Source organism: Echiichthys vipera (genome assembly GCF_963691815.1).
Source record: "Echiichthys vipera genome assembly, chromosome: 23".
Classification (NCBI taxonomy): domain Eukaryota; kingdom Metazoa; phylum Chordata; class Actinopteri; order Perciformes; family Trachinidae; genus Echiichthys; species Echiichthys vipera.
Genome location: NC_139848.1, coordinates 2,313,271 through 2,331,525, shown reverse-complemented (window position 1 = coordinate 2,331,525; position 18,255 = coordinate 2,313,271). Strand labels below are relative to the sequence as shown.

The 18,255-nt window shown below is 46.1% G+C and overlaps 2 protein-coding genes across 2 annotated transcripts; one reads left to right on the top strand and one right to left on the bottom strand.

Moving 5' to 3' along the window:
• Positions 1 to 652: 652 nt before the first annotated feature.
• On the top strand, positions 653 to 3,382 carry hemk2 (HemK methyltransferase 2, ETF1 glutamine and histone H4 lysine). Its single transcript, XM_083938275.1, has 7 exons — positions 653 to 867; positions 954 to 1,040; positions 1,145 to 1,235; positions 1,933 to 2,016; positions 2,090 to 2,231; positions 2,315 to 2,474; positions 3,083 to 3,382. The coding sequence occupies exons 1-6, from the start codon at positions 731 to 733 to the stop codon at positions 2,419 to 2,421; spliced, it is 648 nt and encodes a 215-aa protein (XP_083794401.1). The 5' UTR covers positions 653 to 730; the 3' UTR covers positions 2,422 to 2,474; positions 3,083 to 3,382.
• On the bottom strand, positions 3,096 to 16,469 carry gart (phosphoribosylglycinamide formyltransferase). The gene is made up of 23 exons (XM_083938274.1): positions 16,399 to 16,469; positions 16,106 to 16,197; positions 12,929 to 13,078; positions 12,433 to 12,528; positions 12,181 to 12,355; positions 10,324 to 10,435; positions 9,836 to 9,904; positions 8,485 to 8,610; positions 8,302 to 8,389; positions 8,133 to 8,218; positions 7,884 to 8,052; positions 7,447 to 7,678; positions 7,110 to 7,204; positions 6,754 to 6,863; positions 6,081 to 6,279; positions 5,730 to 5,981; positions 5,258 to 5,410; positions 4,806 to 5,009; positions 4,547 to 4,705; positions 4,267 to 4,397; positions 3,625 to 3,766; positions 3,399 to 3,514; positions 3,096 to 3,322 (listed from the first exon to the last, which is right to left on the bottom strand). The coding sequence occupies exons 3-23, from the start codon at positions 13,071 to 13,073 to the stop codon at positions 3,125 to 3,127; spliced, it is 3,057 nt and encodes a 1,018-aa protein (XP_083794400.1). The 5' UTR covers positions 13,074 to 13,078; positions 16,106 to 16,197; positions 16,399 to 16,469; the 3' UTR covers positions 3,096 to 3,124.
• Between the last annotated feature and the right edge of the window lie 1,786 nt (positions 16,470 to 18,255).

The window sequence follows — 18,255 nt, the reverse complement described above, 5'->3', positions numbered from 1 at the left end:
GCATTTTGGCTCCTAGAGGACAGTTTAGCATGTGTTTTGGCTCCTAGAGGGCACTTTAGCACACGTTGTGGCTCCTAGAGAGCACTTTAGCACATGTTTTGGCTCCTAGAGGGAACTTTAGCATGCGTTGTGGCTCCTAGAGGGCACTTTAGCGCACATTTTGGCTCCTAGGGGGCACTTTAGCGCGCATTTTGGCTCCTAGAGGGCACTTTAGCACGCGTTTTGGCTCCTAGAGGGCACTTTAGCACGCATTTTAGGTCCTAGAGGGCACTTTAGCACACATTTTGGCTCCCAGGGGACACTTTAGCACGCATTTTGGCTCCTAGAGGAAACTTTAGCACAGTTTAGGCTCCTAGAGGGCACTTTAGCACAGTTTAGGCTCCTAGAGGGCACTTTAGCATGCGTTTTTTCAAAATTTGGGCCACATGTCTATATGTACATAAGTAAGGTGGATTTAAGTTGAATTATTTGGTTTACTTGGCATGCTGGGTAATGGAGTTCTTATCTTACTATACTCATAACATCACAACTATCGTTTTCTAATGTTAGAAACAGTGATTCAGTGCTGTACTCTACCAAACAAGCGGTTAAAGTGCGTCACCGTGACGTAGCTCGTACACAAGGAAGTGGATCGCGAGCGTGCTAGCGAACTACACAGCTATACTCACGTGCTAAATGGTGGCCCAGATGCACGTGCAGGCTGTTAGCGAGGCTGCTTACTGAAGCGAGCATGTCCGCAGGTTTCCCCACGCCGCTTTACTCCCACGCTGGACGGGGAGACTTCCGGGATGTTTACGAGCCGGCGGAGGACTCCTTCCTCTTGGTGGACGCGCTGGAGAAGGACGCGGCCAGGCTGCAGCTGATGAGGTCAGACGCGGCTCACCTGGTTCCCCCTGAACGCGTCCTGGAGATGTGTGTGTGACATCTGACTGTGTCTTCTCCGCTGTTTGCAGCCCGTGTGTGTGTCTGGAGGTGGGCAGCGGCTCGGGAGTGGTGTCAGCGTTTCTGGCATCAGTGGTTGGACCTTCAGCTCTGTATCTGTGAGTTAGGAAACCCCCCCCTCCCCATGTCCAGCTAATATGTTTACTTGTTGCAAATGCATGGGGAAGAAAGGCTCTGCTGATCTTAATAATGTTTCTTTCAGTTGCACTGATGTGAATCCAGCAGCAGCACAGTGCACAGCAAAGACAGCATCCTGCAACAGTGTCTCTCTGCAGCCTGTCATCACGTCCCTGGTGAGACTTTTATTTATATATCTGTTAAAAAAAACAGGTATTCACATGCTTTAAAGGGCATAATTCAGATTTTTTTGGAGTTGCATCCATAATCGGTGGAGTTTAAAAGGGTCTTTTGATGCTTTTAATGTTAAATTATCTCTGCACTTAAAGGGATTGTACTGTACATCTCGTTGTACTGGTACAATGACAATAAAGACAATTCGGATTCTGTTACCTGCAGGAAATGGCAGTTGGAGAAGCAGACTGCAGCTTAACCTAATTTATTCACCTAAAAAAAAACATCTATATCATTTTAGTACATAGAGTATTGTCCAAACTGCCATCGATTGTAGGTAGTGACAGACCGATACATCGGCCAGACGATATTTGTGTTTTTTACGTGTATCAGTATCGGCCGATGCAGGCTGCTGTGTTCTTAGGTAGTTTTTTTTACGCCATTATTTATAGAGAGGCGTCCACAGGCAGCTCCGTGTTGCTGGAGACGCCTTTTTCATTCATTTTTATGATGTAAATTGAAGGAGCAAAAGTAGTATCTGCTCCAAATATCGGCCCTAAAAAAATCCATATCGGTCGATCCCTAATTGTAGGTAATACACCGACTATGGTCCATCTTATGGTCCGCACTTCAAGAAATCTGAACTATCCCTTAAGTGCAATGATTTCCCCCCTAAAAGCTTTCCTTTCCTCTCTGAAGGTGGAGAGTCTTCTGCCTCGCCTAAGTGGGAAAGTGGACGTCCTCCTCTTCAACCCTCCCTACGTGGTCACACCTTCAGAAGAGGTTGTGCAGCTCTCCGTGCATCTTCACGTCAGACATGAGGAGCTTTTCCATCACCGTGTGCTTGTCTCTCCAGGTGGGCAGCAGAGGTATCGAGGCGGCCTGGGCCGGCGGGAAGCGAGGGCGAGAGGTGACCGACGCGTTCCTGCCTCTGGTGCCACAGTTGCTCTCCGCTAAAGGGTTATTCTACCTCATCACCATCGCAGAGAACGACCCAGGTGAGTTTGAAGAGGCCTGTCGAAATGATTTTTCAGTGCAGAGAACAATCTGGATAACGATGGTTTTTCCTCTTTCTCGCCAGAGGAGATCATCCATTTGCTGGCCAAATGTGGTTTAATGGGAGCGTCATGCTTGTCGACAAGAGCTGGAAATGAGAGGCTGTCAGTCCTGCGCTTCCACAGGAGCTAACGAACAAGGACACGACTCCATACATAGGACAAACTGGCTCGGTGATGTAAATGGTAAATGGACTTGTACTTATGCAGCGCCTTTCTAGTCTTCTGACTACTCAAGGCGCTTTCACAGTGTTTGTCACATTCACCCGTTCACACTGATGGTAGTGGACATCTACAGACCATCTAATCTAACCATTCACACCACATTCACACACCCATGCACAGCACGAGGAGCCATTCAGGGTTCAGTGTCTTGCCCAAGGACACTTCGACATGTGGACCAGGGGAGGTGGGGATCACACTGTCGATCTCTCGAATGGAGGACGACCCACTCCTCCCACTCAGCCACAGTCGCCCCTTTAGTACTAAAAATCAAACCCACACACAGTATTATGTCCCCACATTCTCCCAGACAGGTTTAATGATGCAACAGCTTCAGCTACACACATTCAAAAATTATAATCCCATACTCCATCTGGACTGAATTACAAATAGGACTTCTTTTTTTTATTCCAGTGCGACTTACATTTTTTAAACGGTACAATTGGAATGTAATTTAGTTTCAAGTATGATGCCTTTTTAATATCGTCCTGTTGAGTCAGGTAATGTCTGCGGGGGATGCTTAATGCTTGCCAACATACATCGTGATTACCTTGATCTGATTTGTATTACAGAACCAGGTTTAAGTAACAGAAGTCGGATGTGTGCGTGTCCTTTTAACTCTGTGAACTGGACGTCCACACGATGTGTCCGTCCTCTCCGAGCCTCACCGCGCCGCCCGCCACCAGCTCCACGGCGGCAGGGAAGGCTCGGTGCTCGGCCTCTCTGATCCTGTCCGACAGACTCTCCTCTGTGTCGCTGCCCAGCACGGGCACTGCCTCCTGCACGATGATGGCGCCCGCGTCCACCTCTTCCTAAACACACGAACAGAACAAACGGTTCAGAAAAACAAAACAGCCTTTTGCTGTGACATCACCGCGTCATACTTACCGCTACAAAGTGGACCGTGCAGCCAGTTACTCGCACCCCAGCCTGCAGAGCCTGCTTCTGGGCGTTCACCCCCTTGAACGAGGGCAGCAGGGATGGATGGATGTTCAGTAGCTTCCCTGTCACAATAACAGACAAACACTCGATATAAAAGCCCTTCATGTGACCGGCCACATCCTCATAACCTTGGGTTAATGTAAGAAATTGAATCCAAAATGCATTTTCACACCATTCCACTTCTTGACAAAAGATCCAGTGAGAATCCTCATGAATCCAGCCAGACACACCAGCTCCACCCCGAATTCTTCCAGCACGCGGTCGATGGTGCCATCGAACTCCGCCCTGCTCCCGTACAGTTTATGGTCCACCACCTACGTTGGGGTGAGACACGAACGGCTGCATCAACACGTTTAGAGAAATGTTTCTTTATGGTGCCACTGTATTGCTCTGCAAACTGCCAAATAAAATGTTTGGAATTTGAATTCAATAAATTATTATTTTGCAATTACTCAGCCTGATGGTTTTGCATCCTCATGTTCTTTTACTTCAATTAAAGGACTGCGGTGTGTATGTTTTTGGAAAAAGGTTCACAAAAGCACACATTCCACATGATAGGAGTCTGCACACTAGATGATGCTCCCATGAAAAAATATTTAGGAATAAACCTTCCAACTGTAAAACAAAAATCACTACAAACATTCATAATTAAACACGTGAAGAAAGATCGTATTGCTTCACTTCATGATCGCTCTACACTAGGATTGATTGCAGACTTTACCATCCTGAAAAAAGGGGAGAGCACTTGGCCTGTTTAGTTTTGTGTTAAGCACTTTGTAACAATAGAAATAAACTCATTATTATTCATGTTTACTCGTGTCTGGATGCCAGCCAGCGAAGCTCTCTTCAGGCCCTGAACTCCAGGTTTGTTGGAGATAACCACCACGATCTCTGCAGGGCAGGATGGACGCTTGGCCTGATCTATCAGCGCCTGCAGGTTGGTGCCTGGAACAAACATAGCAGAAGATTTTTACCTGTACAGGACGGTAATATCAATCTGATGCCAATATGTAGCTTTCCCAAAAGTGTTGAATTATTCCTTTATGGACATGTGAGACACTCGCGTTCTTATTCTGAGATCACTAAAAACGCACCTGTGCCAGAGATGAGAACAGCCACTCTGGTCCTCTTGCATGGCGTGCTGCTGTCACCATGGCAACCATTGTTCTGTTCCCCGACCAGCTCTCTGCAGGAAGTGGGTGCTGTATTCAGCAGGCTGTGTTTAAGGTTGCGGACCACCACCGGTTCTGCCCCTGTAATAAACATTAAAAACCAAAATTTTTCACAATAATATTATTTGTCGCCTTAAACACTACATTTCGAGCGCTGCTGTATTCCATTAGAGACGCTCACCCTGCTGTTTGTGGGCCAGTGAACCCACGATCCAGGCCTCTTCCTGTGCTTGAAGCTGGCGTAGGACCCTCTGAGCATCAGGGGGGGCTACCACCAGCACTGCCCCCAGGCCACAGTTGAAAGTGCGGGCCATCTCGTCCTCGCTAAGACCCCCCTCCGCGTGGAGCCAGGAAAACACTGGGGGGATGCTCCACCGAGAGGCATCTGTCCACGTGTACATTAGAAAATATTCCTGACTTCAAAGTGAACTCTACATTTCCATTGACTTCAATGTGCTCAGCAGTCGTCCCATATATACCTATGTTTATACAGAAATTCACAATCTTGACAAAAACAAAGGTTTCAAAAATGCAAATGCTTCATCCAGAGGCGCACTACTTTTCCCCGATTGCTCACATCGACATTTTTCACGCCTCATTTGGAAAGGAGACGTCTGTGTGCTTTCATCTCACCTAAATCGACAGCCTGCTCCGGGGGCAGTACCCGGGGGATGTTCTCCAGGAGCCCACCCCCTGTGATGTGAGCGTAGGCTTTGACAGCACCGCTGCGAAGGATGGGCAGCAGCAGGCGACTGTAGATCTTTGTGGGCGTCAGCAAAACTTCGCCTGGAAGCAGAGTTGCAGTCAGATGGTGGGCATCAAGGGTTAGGCTTTAATATTTCAGGGCTGCAGCTAACTATTATTTTCTCCCATGGATCAGTTGATCTGTAAACTACCTAAAGTCCACAACCCACATACAGTATAACCAGTTCACTAAAGGGTTTTAAGAGTACATGTCCAGCACTTTCAAGCTACCTCAGCCAGAAACTTCCAGACACTAAAGGCCTTTATCATCACATCTAAATTGGTACTACAAATGTGATGCCTCCCACGAATAAAGTAAGAGCACACTCGGGTCCACCTTTGTGACTCGGAGGTGACTTACCGACAGTCCGTCCTGACTCGCCAAAAGGAGCAGAGGAGCCGTAGCTGAGGTTGGCCCTCTCCAGGACTTTGCGGACCAGGCTGAAGCCGTTGCTGTGGACCCCAGAGGAGGCCAGTCCAATCAGCAGGTCCCCCTCGGCGATGTCCCCCAGCCTGGGCAGCAGGGCCACACGCTCCACTGCTCCGACACAGAACCCGGCGAGGTCGTACTCACCCGGTGCGTAGACGCCCGGCATTTCCGCCGTCTCACCACCTGGACAGAAAAGGATGGAGGAAAGTCAAGATACTAGCGGGTAATACAGGGCCCCTTTTGGATGATAGAGATGCCAAAATACGAATACATGTCCCTCACCCAGCAGAGCGCAGCCGGCCATCTCGCAGGCCTTAGCGATGCCGCCGACCACCGAGGCGGCCACATCCACATCCAGGATACCGCAGGAGAAGTAGTCGAGGAAGAAGAGCGGCTCAGCGCCCTGAGCCAGCACATCGTTCACACACATGGCGACCAGGTCCTGACCCAGGCCGTCATGCTGGCCGCACGCCTGCGCAATCTGAGGATACATTTTTCAAAGCAAAATGCTTTAAAACAAAAGTGAAACTTCCAACAGAGAAGAGTTTAATCTGACTGATATTTTAAAAGGAGTCCATGAAATAATCTACTGGCTATTTCACACTTTAAATGAATGAAACTTGTATTTCTGTTCCGGGGTTTGAAGCAGCCTTTGAATTTGTCTATAGATAAGTATCTCCCCCCTGCTGCTCCAGTACGCCTCAGCCTCATTTGTGTCCAATTTTGAACAGTTATTTCTAGGCCGACCTGGCATCAACCAGTTGAGGTTTTTCGTACTTTCATTTGATTCTCATTTGCTCCAGGACCTCGGGATTAACTGTTGCCACATATTTGCACGGTGACAACAAATGACAGCATTACAAATGTGGCAAACAGTGGAAGATTGAGGATGATTTTCCAGCTGATGTCTCTCACTCTCAACCAAAAAAAAGAGGACAAAGGAATGAAATCTCACCTTGAGTTTGGTCCCCACGCCGTCGGTCCCAGACACGAGAATCGGGTCTATAAAACCTGCTGCCTTCAGGTCAAACAGCCCAGCAAAGCCTCCCAGTTCTGCGTTACACCCTGGTGAACAGAGAGACCAATTACTGTCGAGGTAAGTGCTTCATCATTTCTTCCTAATTTGACCGTTTGTGTTGTGTGCTGAATATCTTGCAGCAAACACAATCACAGAGACAACAGGAATTTGTCTCTTAATGAGCAAACACTTTCAGTGCGGCTGCTTAATGAGACACGCTGAAAGTTACCAGTCTAATTATTATTCAGATGCGCTACCAAGTCTTTAGTTATAGGACATGAGAATCCAGTTACCGGCGCGAGATGTTGCCTTGGCCAGAGGCTTGATCATGTCCACCAGCTTGTTACCGGCAGCGATGTCCACCCCGCTCTCCTTATAGGTCAGACCTCTGTCGGAGACACAGTCAAACACCACTCACTCAACTGTTGAGCTCTCAGAGTTACATCATGGCTGCTACAACTAAAGCTTAAAGGTGTTCATTCAGGTAAAGAAATACTGGGACACAGGTACATCCAAAGAGAAGTTTATTGTTGATATGGTATACAGTATAGAAATGATGTAAACAATACAAACACAGAAAGGGAATGTTTTTAAGAGCTTGTGTGTAGCCTGTACCCCTGTCACACACACCTGCGTTGGTTCAGGTGGCCGATGGCCCGGTGGCCGATGTCGCGGCGGTACACGGCGCCAGGGAAGCCGACTGCCTCCACACCCTGATTGGCTGCCTGCAGGGCCATCTCCAGGGAGGGCCTGACTGCAGTGACAGTTAACACCCGCCCCCCGCTGGAGACCACAGCTCCCTCCTTCAGGGTGGTGCCGGCGTGGAAAACCTGCACACCAGAGTCCTCAACCTGGGACAAGCCTGAGGAGAAACATACACAGAATAAAAGACCTTTACAAATTTAAAACACTAACATTTAAGGATTATAACAACTTTCAGAAGGTCAAACGCTCTCCTGGTTCCAGCTTCTTTAAATGTGATGATTTGCTGCTTTTCTTTAGTTTCTATGACACAAATGATTCATATGTTTCACACCCACACTGCCGTGCTGAGGTGTCCTGCGTACCTGTGATCTCCACTCCTTTCTTGTAGGAGCCGGGGTAACCGGCGCTGGCCATCACCACAGTGACCGCAGAGCTGTCCTGGTGCCACACGGGGGCGTTGGAGACCAGTTTTCCGTTCAAAGTGTTCAAGATCACTTCATAGAGGTCGCTCTTCAGGAGTGGCAGCAGCACCTGGAGGAGAGACAGTGGATTTTTGATGTTTATTTCATGAGAAGATCCAGTGATAGGTGACTTGAGTCAAAGACACACACCTGACACTCGGGATCTCCAAAGCGGCAGTTGAACTCGAGGACCTTTAGCCCCTGCTTGGTCAACATCAACCCTGCATACAGCACTCCTGGAAAATAAGACACAGGCTCATGGTTCATTCTTAAACTCATTGCACACATAGGAACAGCAGAACAGAAAGAGAGGACTTGCCCACATAAGGAGCTCCCTCCTCCCTCATCCCGTCCACAGTCTTCTGAAGAACAGTCTCTCTGATCTCCTGCAGAAGCTCCTGGCTCACCTGCAGAGTCGGCATTAAAGAAGGCTGTAATCCTAACAAGGATTCAACAAAAAAAAGAAGAGAAATAGGCAGAAAAAGGAAGAGGAAGTGAATACCTGAGGGGTAGGGCAGTAGGCCCCCATGCCGCCGGTGTTTGGCCCCAGGTCGCCGTCCTGCAGCCGTTTGTGATCCTGTGCTGGAGGCATCGGAGACACCGAGGAGCCGTCAGTGAAACACAGACACTACAAAACCAGGGGGAGAAGGAAGAACATCCTGTTGGTTTTCTGCCAGTTCTCACCTTAAAGTGATGGTTTGGATTTTTTGAAGTGGGGTTGTATGAGGCTGTCAGAGTATTACCTACTGTAATGAGAACCAGGCAGGAGGACAGGCACCAAAGCTACAAAGTGTAGTGCTGTGGACCGGGCCAGCAGCTTTTAGGATATTTTCACAGCCTTGCCGACAGACGGCCGTGTTTAAGGGCGCACTCACACTGTCCACCCGTACCGTGCCCCGTGCTTTAGGGTACTTGTCCCCTCCCTCCCTCTCCCCCCCGCGGGCCAGGCCCGTTTGTACTCACAATGCCTGGGCCTCAGCCAATGCTTCTTGCTGTCCATACGTCATCACGGCGTAACACGTCACACGCATTGATGACGTCATCGTGATGCGTGGCTTTGTTTCCAAATCTTTCCACAGACCTCGGAGTTTTTGTGCGTCTTGTCGACTGTTTTTTAATATTTTCATCGTAGGCCTCGTGCTCGTACATGTGCGCACGCTCGTGCTCGTACATGTGCAAATGTGCTTTACAAAACGGGGCGTGGACGGCAAGCTGGCCGCAGCTAAGCGCAGTACGGTTGCACTCACGCTGGTCAAAGGAACTAGGCTTTAGCAGTGAAACGTGCTCAGGCAGATGGACAACGTGAGTGCGCCCTGAGTGGAGCAAAGTGGTTCTATGCTCTGGTCAAAACCACCAGACTCCATTGACAAAAATGGTAATTTTACCTTGTTACTGGTCTACTGCTGCCTCAATCTGTTAGTTTTTTTTGTTAGATTAGGTAGTTTCTAACCCTTAAAACACCAGAGTCACACATAACACAAACAAACGGAGTAACTGAGGCAGCAGTAGAGCAGCCACCCAAGTGTGCTGCGAGGTAGAATGAGTGTCAATGAGGTCTGGCGAGAGCAGAGATAAGGGCCTCAGTTGCCTCTGCGGTGGAAATATTTTAAATATAGCTTACACTTAAAGTCATATTGATTTTCTGAGGTGTCTAAAACCCGTTTAGCCGTTGCCCTCGTCCGCCGCGGTACATTTCCTAGCTTCCTCCTGCCCGCTCCTCCAAGGTTATAAACTCACTGTGGATAAGTGCCTCGTAAAACCTCACTTCAAAAAATGAATGGAAACTCTTCCCTTTCAGGTAAAGTTGGTGTAGTTCTGTTACGGCTTGTACAAAAAAAAAAGGTTCAACTCACAGACACTTCCTCTCCCTGCAGCAGCTCTTCAACCACCACAGTCTCCCCTGCAGCTCCAAAGGCTCGGTCCTGCAATACACAGTGATACAGACGCAGCTTTACCTTTGAACAGGGGGAAAACGCACAAACTGGAAGTGTCCTTACTTTCCCAAAACCCTTAAAAGAGCTTCTCACAAAGAATATACGTATGAACTTTGAGAGAAATGAGTTGCCGGCTACGAAAATAGTTAATATGTATAAAGTCAAAAGTAAAAGAAGGTGGTTGGTTTTGAGAACGTTAAAGAGTTTGAGCCCAGAATCACACCAGCAAATATTCTCCGCCCACAGCATTTAACAGGGTGTTTTTCTAGCTGGAGTCATTGTGCGACTGACTGATGAAGACATTAACATTCAATTTTTGGTACTGCAGGACATTTTCTTTGCTGCACTCCTTGTTAATGTTACCGCCGAGAATGAATGAGCGCACACGAACGTCTAACCCGTCATACCTTCATGATGTCCATCACGGCCCGACAGGCCTCGTCCTGGTCCCCCGCCACAATGACTCCCTTCCCTGCTGCCAGCCCGCTGGCCTTCACCACCAGCGCTGGGAAGTCGGCCCTGGAGACCCCAAAATAAACTCAGTAATCTGCAGGAAGAATCAACATCTTTTCACCGAAAGAACATCTGGAGCAGATGCTGCATCGCTGATACGGACCATAAAATGTCTTTGTTTGTGTGTGTGTGTGTGTGTCTGTGTGTGTGTCTGTGTGTGTGTGTGTGTGTGTGTGTGTGTGTGTGTGTGTGTGTGTGTGTGTGTGTGTGTGTGTGTGTGTGTGTGTGTGTGTGTGTGTGTGTGAGAATCATTTAACATTTCACGGTCCACGATATTGGTTCTGGAGTGTGTTTGCGACCCATATGGATGGGGGCTGTCACAATATGGCAGCTGTTGTTCTGCCCAAGATGCATTATACGACAGAAGAACATCCTTTATGCCGAGTTAAAGTCATTTCTCCGCTCTGTAAAAGTTACAACTCTGTCCGCGGCTTGGATTGTTTGAGGGTGCACTCACACGAGAGGCAATCACCACATCTTAGATCGTTAACTCACGAAACCATGTGAGAAAACCAAACTTCTGCGGAGATATTATTTTCCATTACGAGGCGATGTTTCCGTGTTTAATGGCTCTGAAAGCAAAACTCTGCCGCTAGAAAACAAAACTGAACATAAGAAAAAAAAAAATGATGTTATCGTTCCACCATAAACACTGAAAACCATAGTTATGACACTTTCTTTCCCATGCTCCTCACCTAAATTATTAATAAGCAAGACAATGCCAGGGACAGACAGAAAAATGACTTGATTAATAAATGAACCATTAAATATACCAGAATTAACTACGTGACATAAATTAATACTTCCGTTTGAATTTGATTATTTACTTTTGTATTATTTTCTATATTTATTTAATGTCATGACATGATTTATTTGTACCAATGATTTTATATGTTTATACATTTTTGGATGTATTTATTTGATTTATTATCATAATTATATTATATCATTATTTATTGTTAATGTATTTCTTTGTGTCTATGTACTTTCTTATTTCTGTATTCATTTCCCTTTTATTATTATTATTAATTTTTGCAGGAGCTCAGTCTGTAGGTGACTTGGCCATGAATGGAGCGTGGACTGGTGGCTGTAGAGGTGCCAGTTCATCTCCTGGGCACTGCCCGGGTGCTGTTGAGCAAGGCACCGAACCCCAACTGCTCGGGGCGCCGGTCACTGGCAGCCCCCTCGCTCTAACATCTCTTCATTAACTGCATGTATACAGGTCCTGTCTGTGCATGTGTGTGTATTTGGGGCCTGTGTGTGTAACATGAAAAATAATAATAATAGTGAAAATTGAATTTCCACATCGCGGGACAAATAAAGGAATTCTTCTTCTTCTTCTTCTTCTTCTATTCATCTCCGCAAACTTATTTACTTGTGTAATATATTTGTTATACGTTCCTTAATGCATTTCTAAAATAAAATAATTAATAAAAATAAGTGAAAGGGAAAATTAAACATAAAAAAGTAAAAGAATAGTTTCCCTATTCCGCAGTTAAAGAAACATTAAAAACAGGAATATCAATTCATGTCACATTTTATGAATTAATGACTATCTGCATTTGAAAAATATATTTTTGTTGCATACTGATTTATTTAAGGAGTCATTTATTTGTTTTGCCAGCTTCAGTCCTCCATAGGTGAGGAGGACATGTCTCCTGTGTCCCTGTACGCCTTTCTTTAGATTATCAGATGTCTGTCGGGACTCGTGCACAAACATGCTCCTCCGTGTCTCGGTCCACTGTACTCACGTGCGGATGTAGCTGCAGGCCTCCTGAGGGTCTGTGAAGGATCCATAACGGGCTGTGGGGATGCCGTGACGCTCCATGAAGGCCTTGGAGAAGCTTTTGCTGGCCTCCAACTGAGCGGCTTTGGCAGAGGGGCCGAAGCAGGGCACTCCTGCCGCCGTCAGGTCATCGACAATACCTGGAAGAGACGTCTGAGTCAAGGGCAAAGACTACGGAGACAGGAACACCCTTAACACGACGATGGAGCTCACTCACCTGCCGCCAGGGGCACCTCTGGTCCGACCACAACCAGCCCCACGTGATGGTCCTTACAGAACTGAGCCAAGATGGCGTGGTTACTCACCGATACCTCTGCAGGGAGAGAGAGTCGGAAATCAGCCGCCGTGGTATAGTTAACTCCGTCTATTAAAGCTAATTATGTCATTAATTCAATCAGTGCATTCATTAACACGACATGGGTGACATGCATTTAGCGCTACGTTTAAGAGAACACTACGGGCTCACAGTGGGTGGAGATGACATGAGAGTCATGAGTAGTGTACATGCGTCTATGCTGCCACGAGAAAGTTTTAAAAAAATATTCACAAATGAAACAAGCACCTAACTTGCCCCAGAGTTTGTGCAACAGCTGATTGTTTCGTGCAACACACTCACCCTTCCTCGCTTTCCTTTCTCGGTGAAATAAAGTTGCCCTGGAGGAGGAGGAGGAGAAGGAGAAGGAGAAGAAGAACAAGAAGAAGCTTGTACTTACCCGAGTTGCTGATCTTCCCACAATTGGCCGTGCCAGCGTTACCTGGGGCAACTAGGACTTGCTGAATCTGCGGCGACTGGGCCAGCTTCCAGGCCAGCGCGTGCTCCCGTCCACCACCTCCGACCACCAGCACCCTCTCTGCCATGGTATCTATTACAGGAAAATAAAGGAGATCTCACTATATATACACACACATATATGTACTGTATGTGTGTATGCATGGATGTATACACACACCCAAACCATTGGCACATTCACCGCCCCTCATTCGCCTCCAACCGTTCGTAAAGTGCCCGTTTAATGAAATGCAAAGCCTGACCTATAACCAAAGCAGTCCTCCGAGCTGTGAGGAAGCGTTGACCTTTTCTGAGGCCTGGGGTCTCACATTATCTCGCAATGCCACACTCAAACGGATCCAATCAACTAGAACTAATGCACAAGTCTACAATTGAATGGCATGGTCAGCGGGCAAGGCCAAATCACCAGCCACTGCAAACAGAGGCTCATTTACATGGAGAGACTAAGCCATTATCAGCTGGATGTCCAGTAAATCTGACATCAGTGGGTTTCTTTTACCCAACCACAACGACTGGATCCACTTTCTGTTTCTGAAGCAAACAAATGTTCTGTTAAGCAGGTGTTTATTTGAGTATTTGCACGTGTAAGGGATAGAAAATGCAGGCTTTGAGAGCTTTACAGAGTCATGTAAAGACCTTTAAAGTGATTTAACCTTTAACTGTGTGTGAGAGGATTTCAGGCTGAAAAGGAAGAAGAAGAAGAAGAATTCCTTTATTAGTCCCGCGAATGGGGAAATTCAATTTTTTTTTTTTCATGTTACACACACACAGGCCCGAAATACACACCCATGCTCAGACAGGACCTATATACATGCAACCAATGGAAAGATGTTAGAGCGAGGGGGCTGCCAGTGACCGGCGCCTCGAGCAGTTGGGGTTCGGTGCCTTGCTCAACAGCACCTTGGCAGTGCCCAGGAGATGAACTGGCACCTCTCCAGCCACCAGTCCACACTCCATTCTTGGTCCACACAGGGACTCGAACCAGCAACCCTCCGGTTCCCAGCCAAGTCACCTATGGACTGAGCTACTGCCGTAAAACATGATGTACCGTGTCGTTATATGTAAAACAAGATCAACAGAAACCAGCGTTCTTCAAGATATTTGGAGATTTATCTTGCATAATATTATAGGATATAATATATAATTCAGAGCTTTTAAGGGAAAAGGGTTTTTTTCCGGGTTTTCAATACAATATATGAAAAAGAGCATTTTCTAATCAATCTCATAATATTCTTTTGAAGGTTTTACATTCCTAAGAGAGCTGAGCCGGAAGGCAAAGGCTTGATCTACTGGTCAATCTTGGTTCCTACCCTCCCCTGTGGTCATGAAAGCTGGGTCAGGACCGAAAGACCGAGGTCGCGGGTACGAGCGGGCGAAATGTGTTTTCTCAGGAGGGGGGGCTGGAGTCTCCCTTAGAGAGAGGGGGAGAAGTTCAGCATCCGTGAGGAACTCGGAGTAGAGCCGCTGCTCCTTTGCGTTGAAAGGAGCCAGTTGAGGTGGTTCAGGATCATCTGGTAAGGATGAACCCTGGGCGCCTCCCTAGGGAGGTGTTCCAGGCACGTCCAGCTGGGAGGAGGCCTCGGGGAAGACCCAGGACCAGGTGGAGAGATTAGATCTCCACACTGGCCTGGGAACGCCTCGGGATCCCCCAGTTAGAGCTGGTTAATGTGGCCCGGGAGAGGGAAGTTTGGGGTCCCCTGCTAAAGCTGCTGCCCCCGGGACCCGACCCCGGATAAGAGGCTGAAAATGAGATGAGATGAGATGAGATGAGATGAGATGAGATTCCTAATTGTCAATTTGCCAAAGGAAACCCTGACTTTCGTGTTTTCATGAAAGAAATGGAGCAACAAACAGCTACAGTTTTGTTTATTTCATTTCATTTCATTTATGTGTTTTCTGTCATTTGCTTTTATTTTAAATTACTCTAAAACTACTATTTACTTGTATTATTGTAACATCTACTGAGTGGGGGGGGGCAAACAAACTGTCACTCATGACACACAATTGGATCAATGTGATCTCATCAGAGGTTTTAAAACCTGAATTATTTGACTGGTGTTGAAGCTAAGTTGTTGTTTTGAACTAGAAGAAACAGATGATTCACTTCCACCCCGATATAACATAAAGAAAGTCCAACATTAAACACTACTGGGGTAAAAAATGTGACACGGAAAACAGACAAAAACACAGTTTAACCCCCATCAGTTCAAACAAACGCACAAACCACCACAATCTGCAGCGCCCTGATTGTGTCAACGCATCGTCTACTAAAGTAAAGAGACACGACACAATGTCTCCAATACTACTGGGATCAGATACGGTACAAAGGGGCCAGTGTTGCACAGCGGGGGCACATGTTCCACGATTAGCCCAATCACTGGTGGTTTGATTGAAACCACTCCGCTCATGTGACTCCTGTCAGGGTGCAAATCATGAGTCCTCCAAGCACCAAGTTAAAAAACTAAATACATCAAGCAATAGGAGGAGTTCAAGGGTCTGTGATCTGTGCTCCACTCCACTACAACTACAGCAACTAAACAGCACTGTACTGCAGTTTAAAAGATGCATAAACAAGTTAATTTCACCTGCACTTTGTATGATTAACATGGCTGCACATGCATGAAGCTACTGTGCATATTCTGCATGGTGTCGTCTACATACTGGAGCTCATACAGCAAAAACATTTGATTTAACCCAACAAGCTTACATTGTTTTTAGTACACGCAACTAAAGCACACACAGGACTCATCTCATCTCATCTCATCTTCAGCCTCTTATCCAGGGTCGGGTCGCGGGGGCAGCAGCTTTAGCAGGGGACCCCAAACTTCCCTTTCCCGGGCCACATTAACCAGCTCTAACTGGGGGATCCTGAGGCGTTCCCAGGCCAGTGTGGAGATCTAATCTCTCCACCTGGTCCTGGGTCTTCCCCGAGGCCTCCTCCCAGCTGGACGTGCCTGGAACACCTCCCTAGGGAGGCGCCCAGGGTTCATCCTTACTAGATGATCCTGAACCACCGATTCTTTTATTATAGCGACATTAGCACATAATCCACTCCACTGGTGAAGTGAACATTCAAACATGCTGTGTAAATAATACTCACCTGTGGGTTAAGTGTGTGTGAGACGCAGGAAATAGCCGGGGCCCGGTTGAGGACAGCAGTCACAAGTATCTCCTCTGCTCGCAGCCTGCAGACTGACCGAGGATGCAGCGTTATCAGACGACACACACCAACACACACACACACAACACACACACACACACACACCACGTGGATGATGGATCCAATAGAATGTACGTAAATGCACTAAAGTCACGCAAACGCTACGTAAAGTCGTCCAGAAGTGCTAAAAAGCATAAAGTCGCCATTGTTTCTTGCTACTGTTCGTGTCTTACCTTGATCTTCTGCCCACGCTTCTTTTTTTAACAAGTTTTGGGATTTTTCAACTTCCTCGGGGTGTCACCGCCAAGTGCATCATGGGAATTGTAGTGAAATGGAGGGCGCCTTGCGATTCGGAGCATTAATGACCTACTTTTACCCGCTTTTCAAAATAAAACTATTTTTTTTAATGTTTGTCTGTCCTGTAGCACTAAATATTAATAAATATACATAAAAAATAAACTATATTTACAAAAAAGAAAGAGCCACTGTAATAACAGGCATTCACTGCTGTGGAGTATAATAACAGACGGCTGTTGGACATAGAAATGACCATTATTTTGATAGAATAAGGATTTTATCTGTCACTTTACTGCCAAAAGGGATGGAAAGTGACTACATGCATGTCTTAAAGTACTCTACTACGGTATAATTGTAAGGTACTGGAGTATTTTTGTGCTATTTTATACCTAAACTCAGCAATCAGCACTGCTCCCAATAGACTATTGACCTCATCCTGTACCCTGCACTGTGCAATATATCGGTACCAAGGTCACTTCTGCTTTTTGCACTATTTGGACTTATTAACTCATATTTATTCACTCCATATTACATTATTACAAACAAACAAAACAAGAACAACTGCACTATATCATGTCAATATGTATATATGTCTATTTTCCATTTCTTCCCTTTTTAAATTTAACTTTATTGTTTATTTTTGCTATTTTTTATCTTATTTTGTAATATGTTTCTGCTTTGTAATACTCTGTTGCTGCTGTCACAAAAGAATTTCCCCGTCTGCGGAACATTAAAGGTTTTCTGATTCTGATTCAACTAAATTCGTATATTGTTTTGTTTTTTTTGCTTCACTACATTTGATCAGAATCAGCTTTAAGTATGCACACACACATGGGATTTGACTCCGGTAGGTGTTCAATCCCTCAGACAGGTAGACATATACAATATAGACACTTAGTACACATAAAATGAAAAACAAACAAATAATTAAATTGGGACAAATATACATCCAGATGGCAAAAATAGACATAATTACAGCTATTAATAGTTACTTTGTACATGATACATTAAGCCTTACATGAGCTTATACAAAGGCGTAATCATTTCATCCAGCTAAAGTCAAAAAGATGATCACTGTAATCCAATTTAGTATCTACAGTAAATGCTTCTTCCACCAGACCAACAGTCACCATTCAACCTTAACGCCAATTCACAACTATTTTAACAGAAACAAAGAACACAAATGCATATGTACATGCAACAAGTTAAACTGGGCAATGGCCATCTGAACTTATAATACAGACCTGACATTAAGTCTGGAGAAGTGGGCACAGTTTATTTTTTAATTGTGCCAATGTCTAAGTACCCTGGCTGCAATGACTCCGTCACCTTCAGTGCTTAATGTGGCCTTTGGAGCAGCATCACAGCAGCTAAGACTGCTGATATAAGCTTTTGACCATCTGGACAGAAGAGCTCTGATATAGATACACATATACTGTGTATATATATATATATATATATATATAAATGTGTATATATATGCTGGAGCTCTGCCATAATCCTACAGTTAACTGGAAGACGGTGTAAAGTGGCCAAATGGGCACTGACGGGGTCTGCTCTCTCGTTAAGAGTCTGGATGCAACAAGAAGGAGATGAGGGGCAGCTTTTGCAAAACGAGCTACGATGGAATACACGGTGGCAAACATGTAAAATGCTCCTGACAGGAAATTGTTAACGCACAGTAAAGAACAACAGGCATCAGTGATGGAAGTGTGTTGATGGAATTAGTTGCAGCTGTTTGACGGCACACAGCAGCTGGCAAATGAAGCCCCACGTGTGGGCACTTGCGAAAG

What these genes read in the sequence shown, in the direction of transcription:
- hemk2 (XM_083938275.1), top strand. Translation starts at nt 731, where the DNA reads ATGTCCGCAGGTTTCCCCACGCCGCTTTACTCCCACGCTGGACGGGGA. An exon ending in GCCAGGCTGCAGCTGATGAG is followed by an intron (nt 868 to 953) that starts GTCAGACGCGGC and finishes CGCTGTTTGCAG; the next exon opens with CCCGTGTGTGTGTCTGGAGG. An exon ending in CATCGCAGAGAACGACCCAG is followed by an intron (nt 2,232 to 2,314) that starts GTGAGTTTGAAG and finishes CTTTCTCGCCAG; the next exon opens with AGGAGATCATCCATTTGCTG.
- gart (XM_083938274.1), bottom strand. Translation starts at nt 13,073, where the DNA reads ATGGCAGAGAGGGTGCTGGTGGTCGGAGGTGGTGGACGGGAGCACGCG. An exon ending in TGGGAAGATCAGCAACTCGG is followed by an intron (nt 12,529 to 12,928) that starts GTAAGTACAAGC and finishes CTCTCCCTGCAG; the next exon opens with AGGTATCGGTGAGTAACCAC. An exon ending in GCGTGGGGACCAAACTCAAG is followed by an intron (nt 6,280 to 6,753) that starts GTGAGATTTCAT and finishes ATGTATCCTCAG; the next exon opens with ATTGCGCAGGCGTGCGGCCA.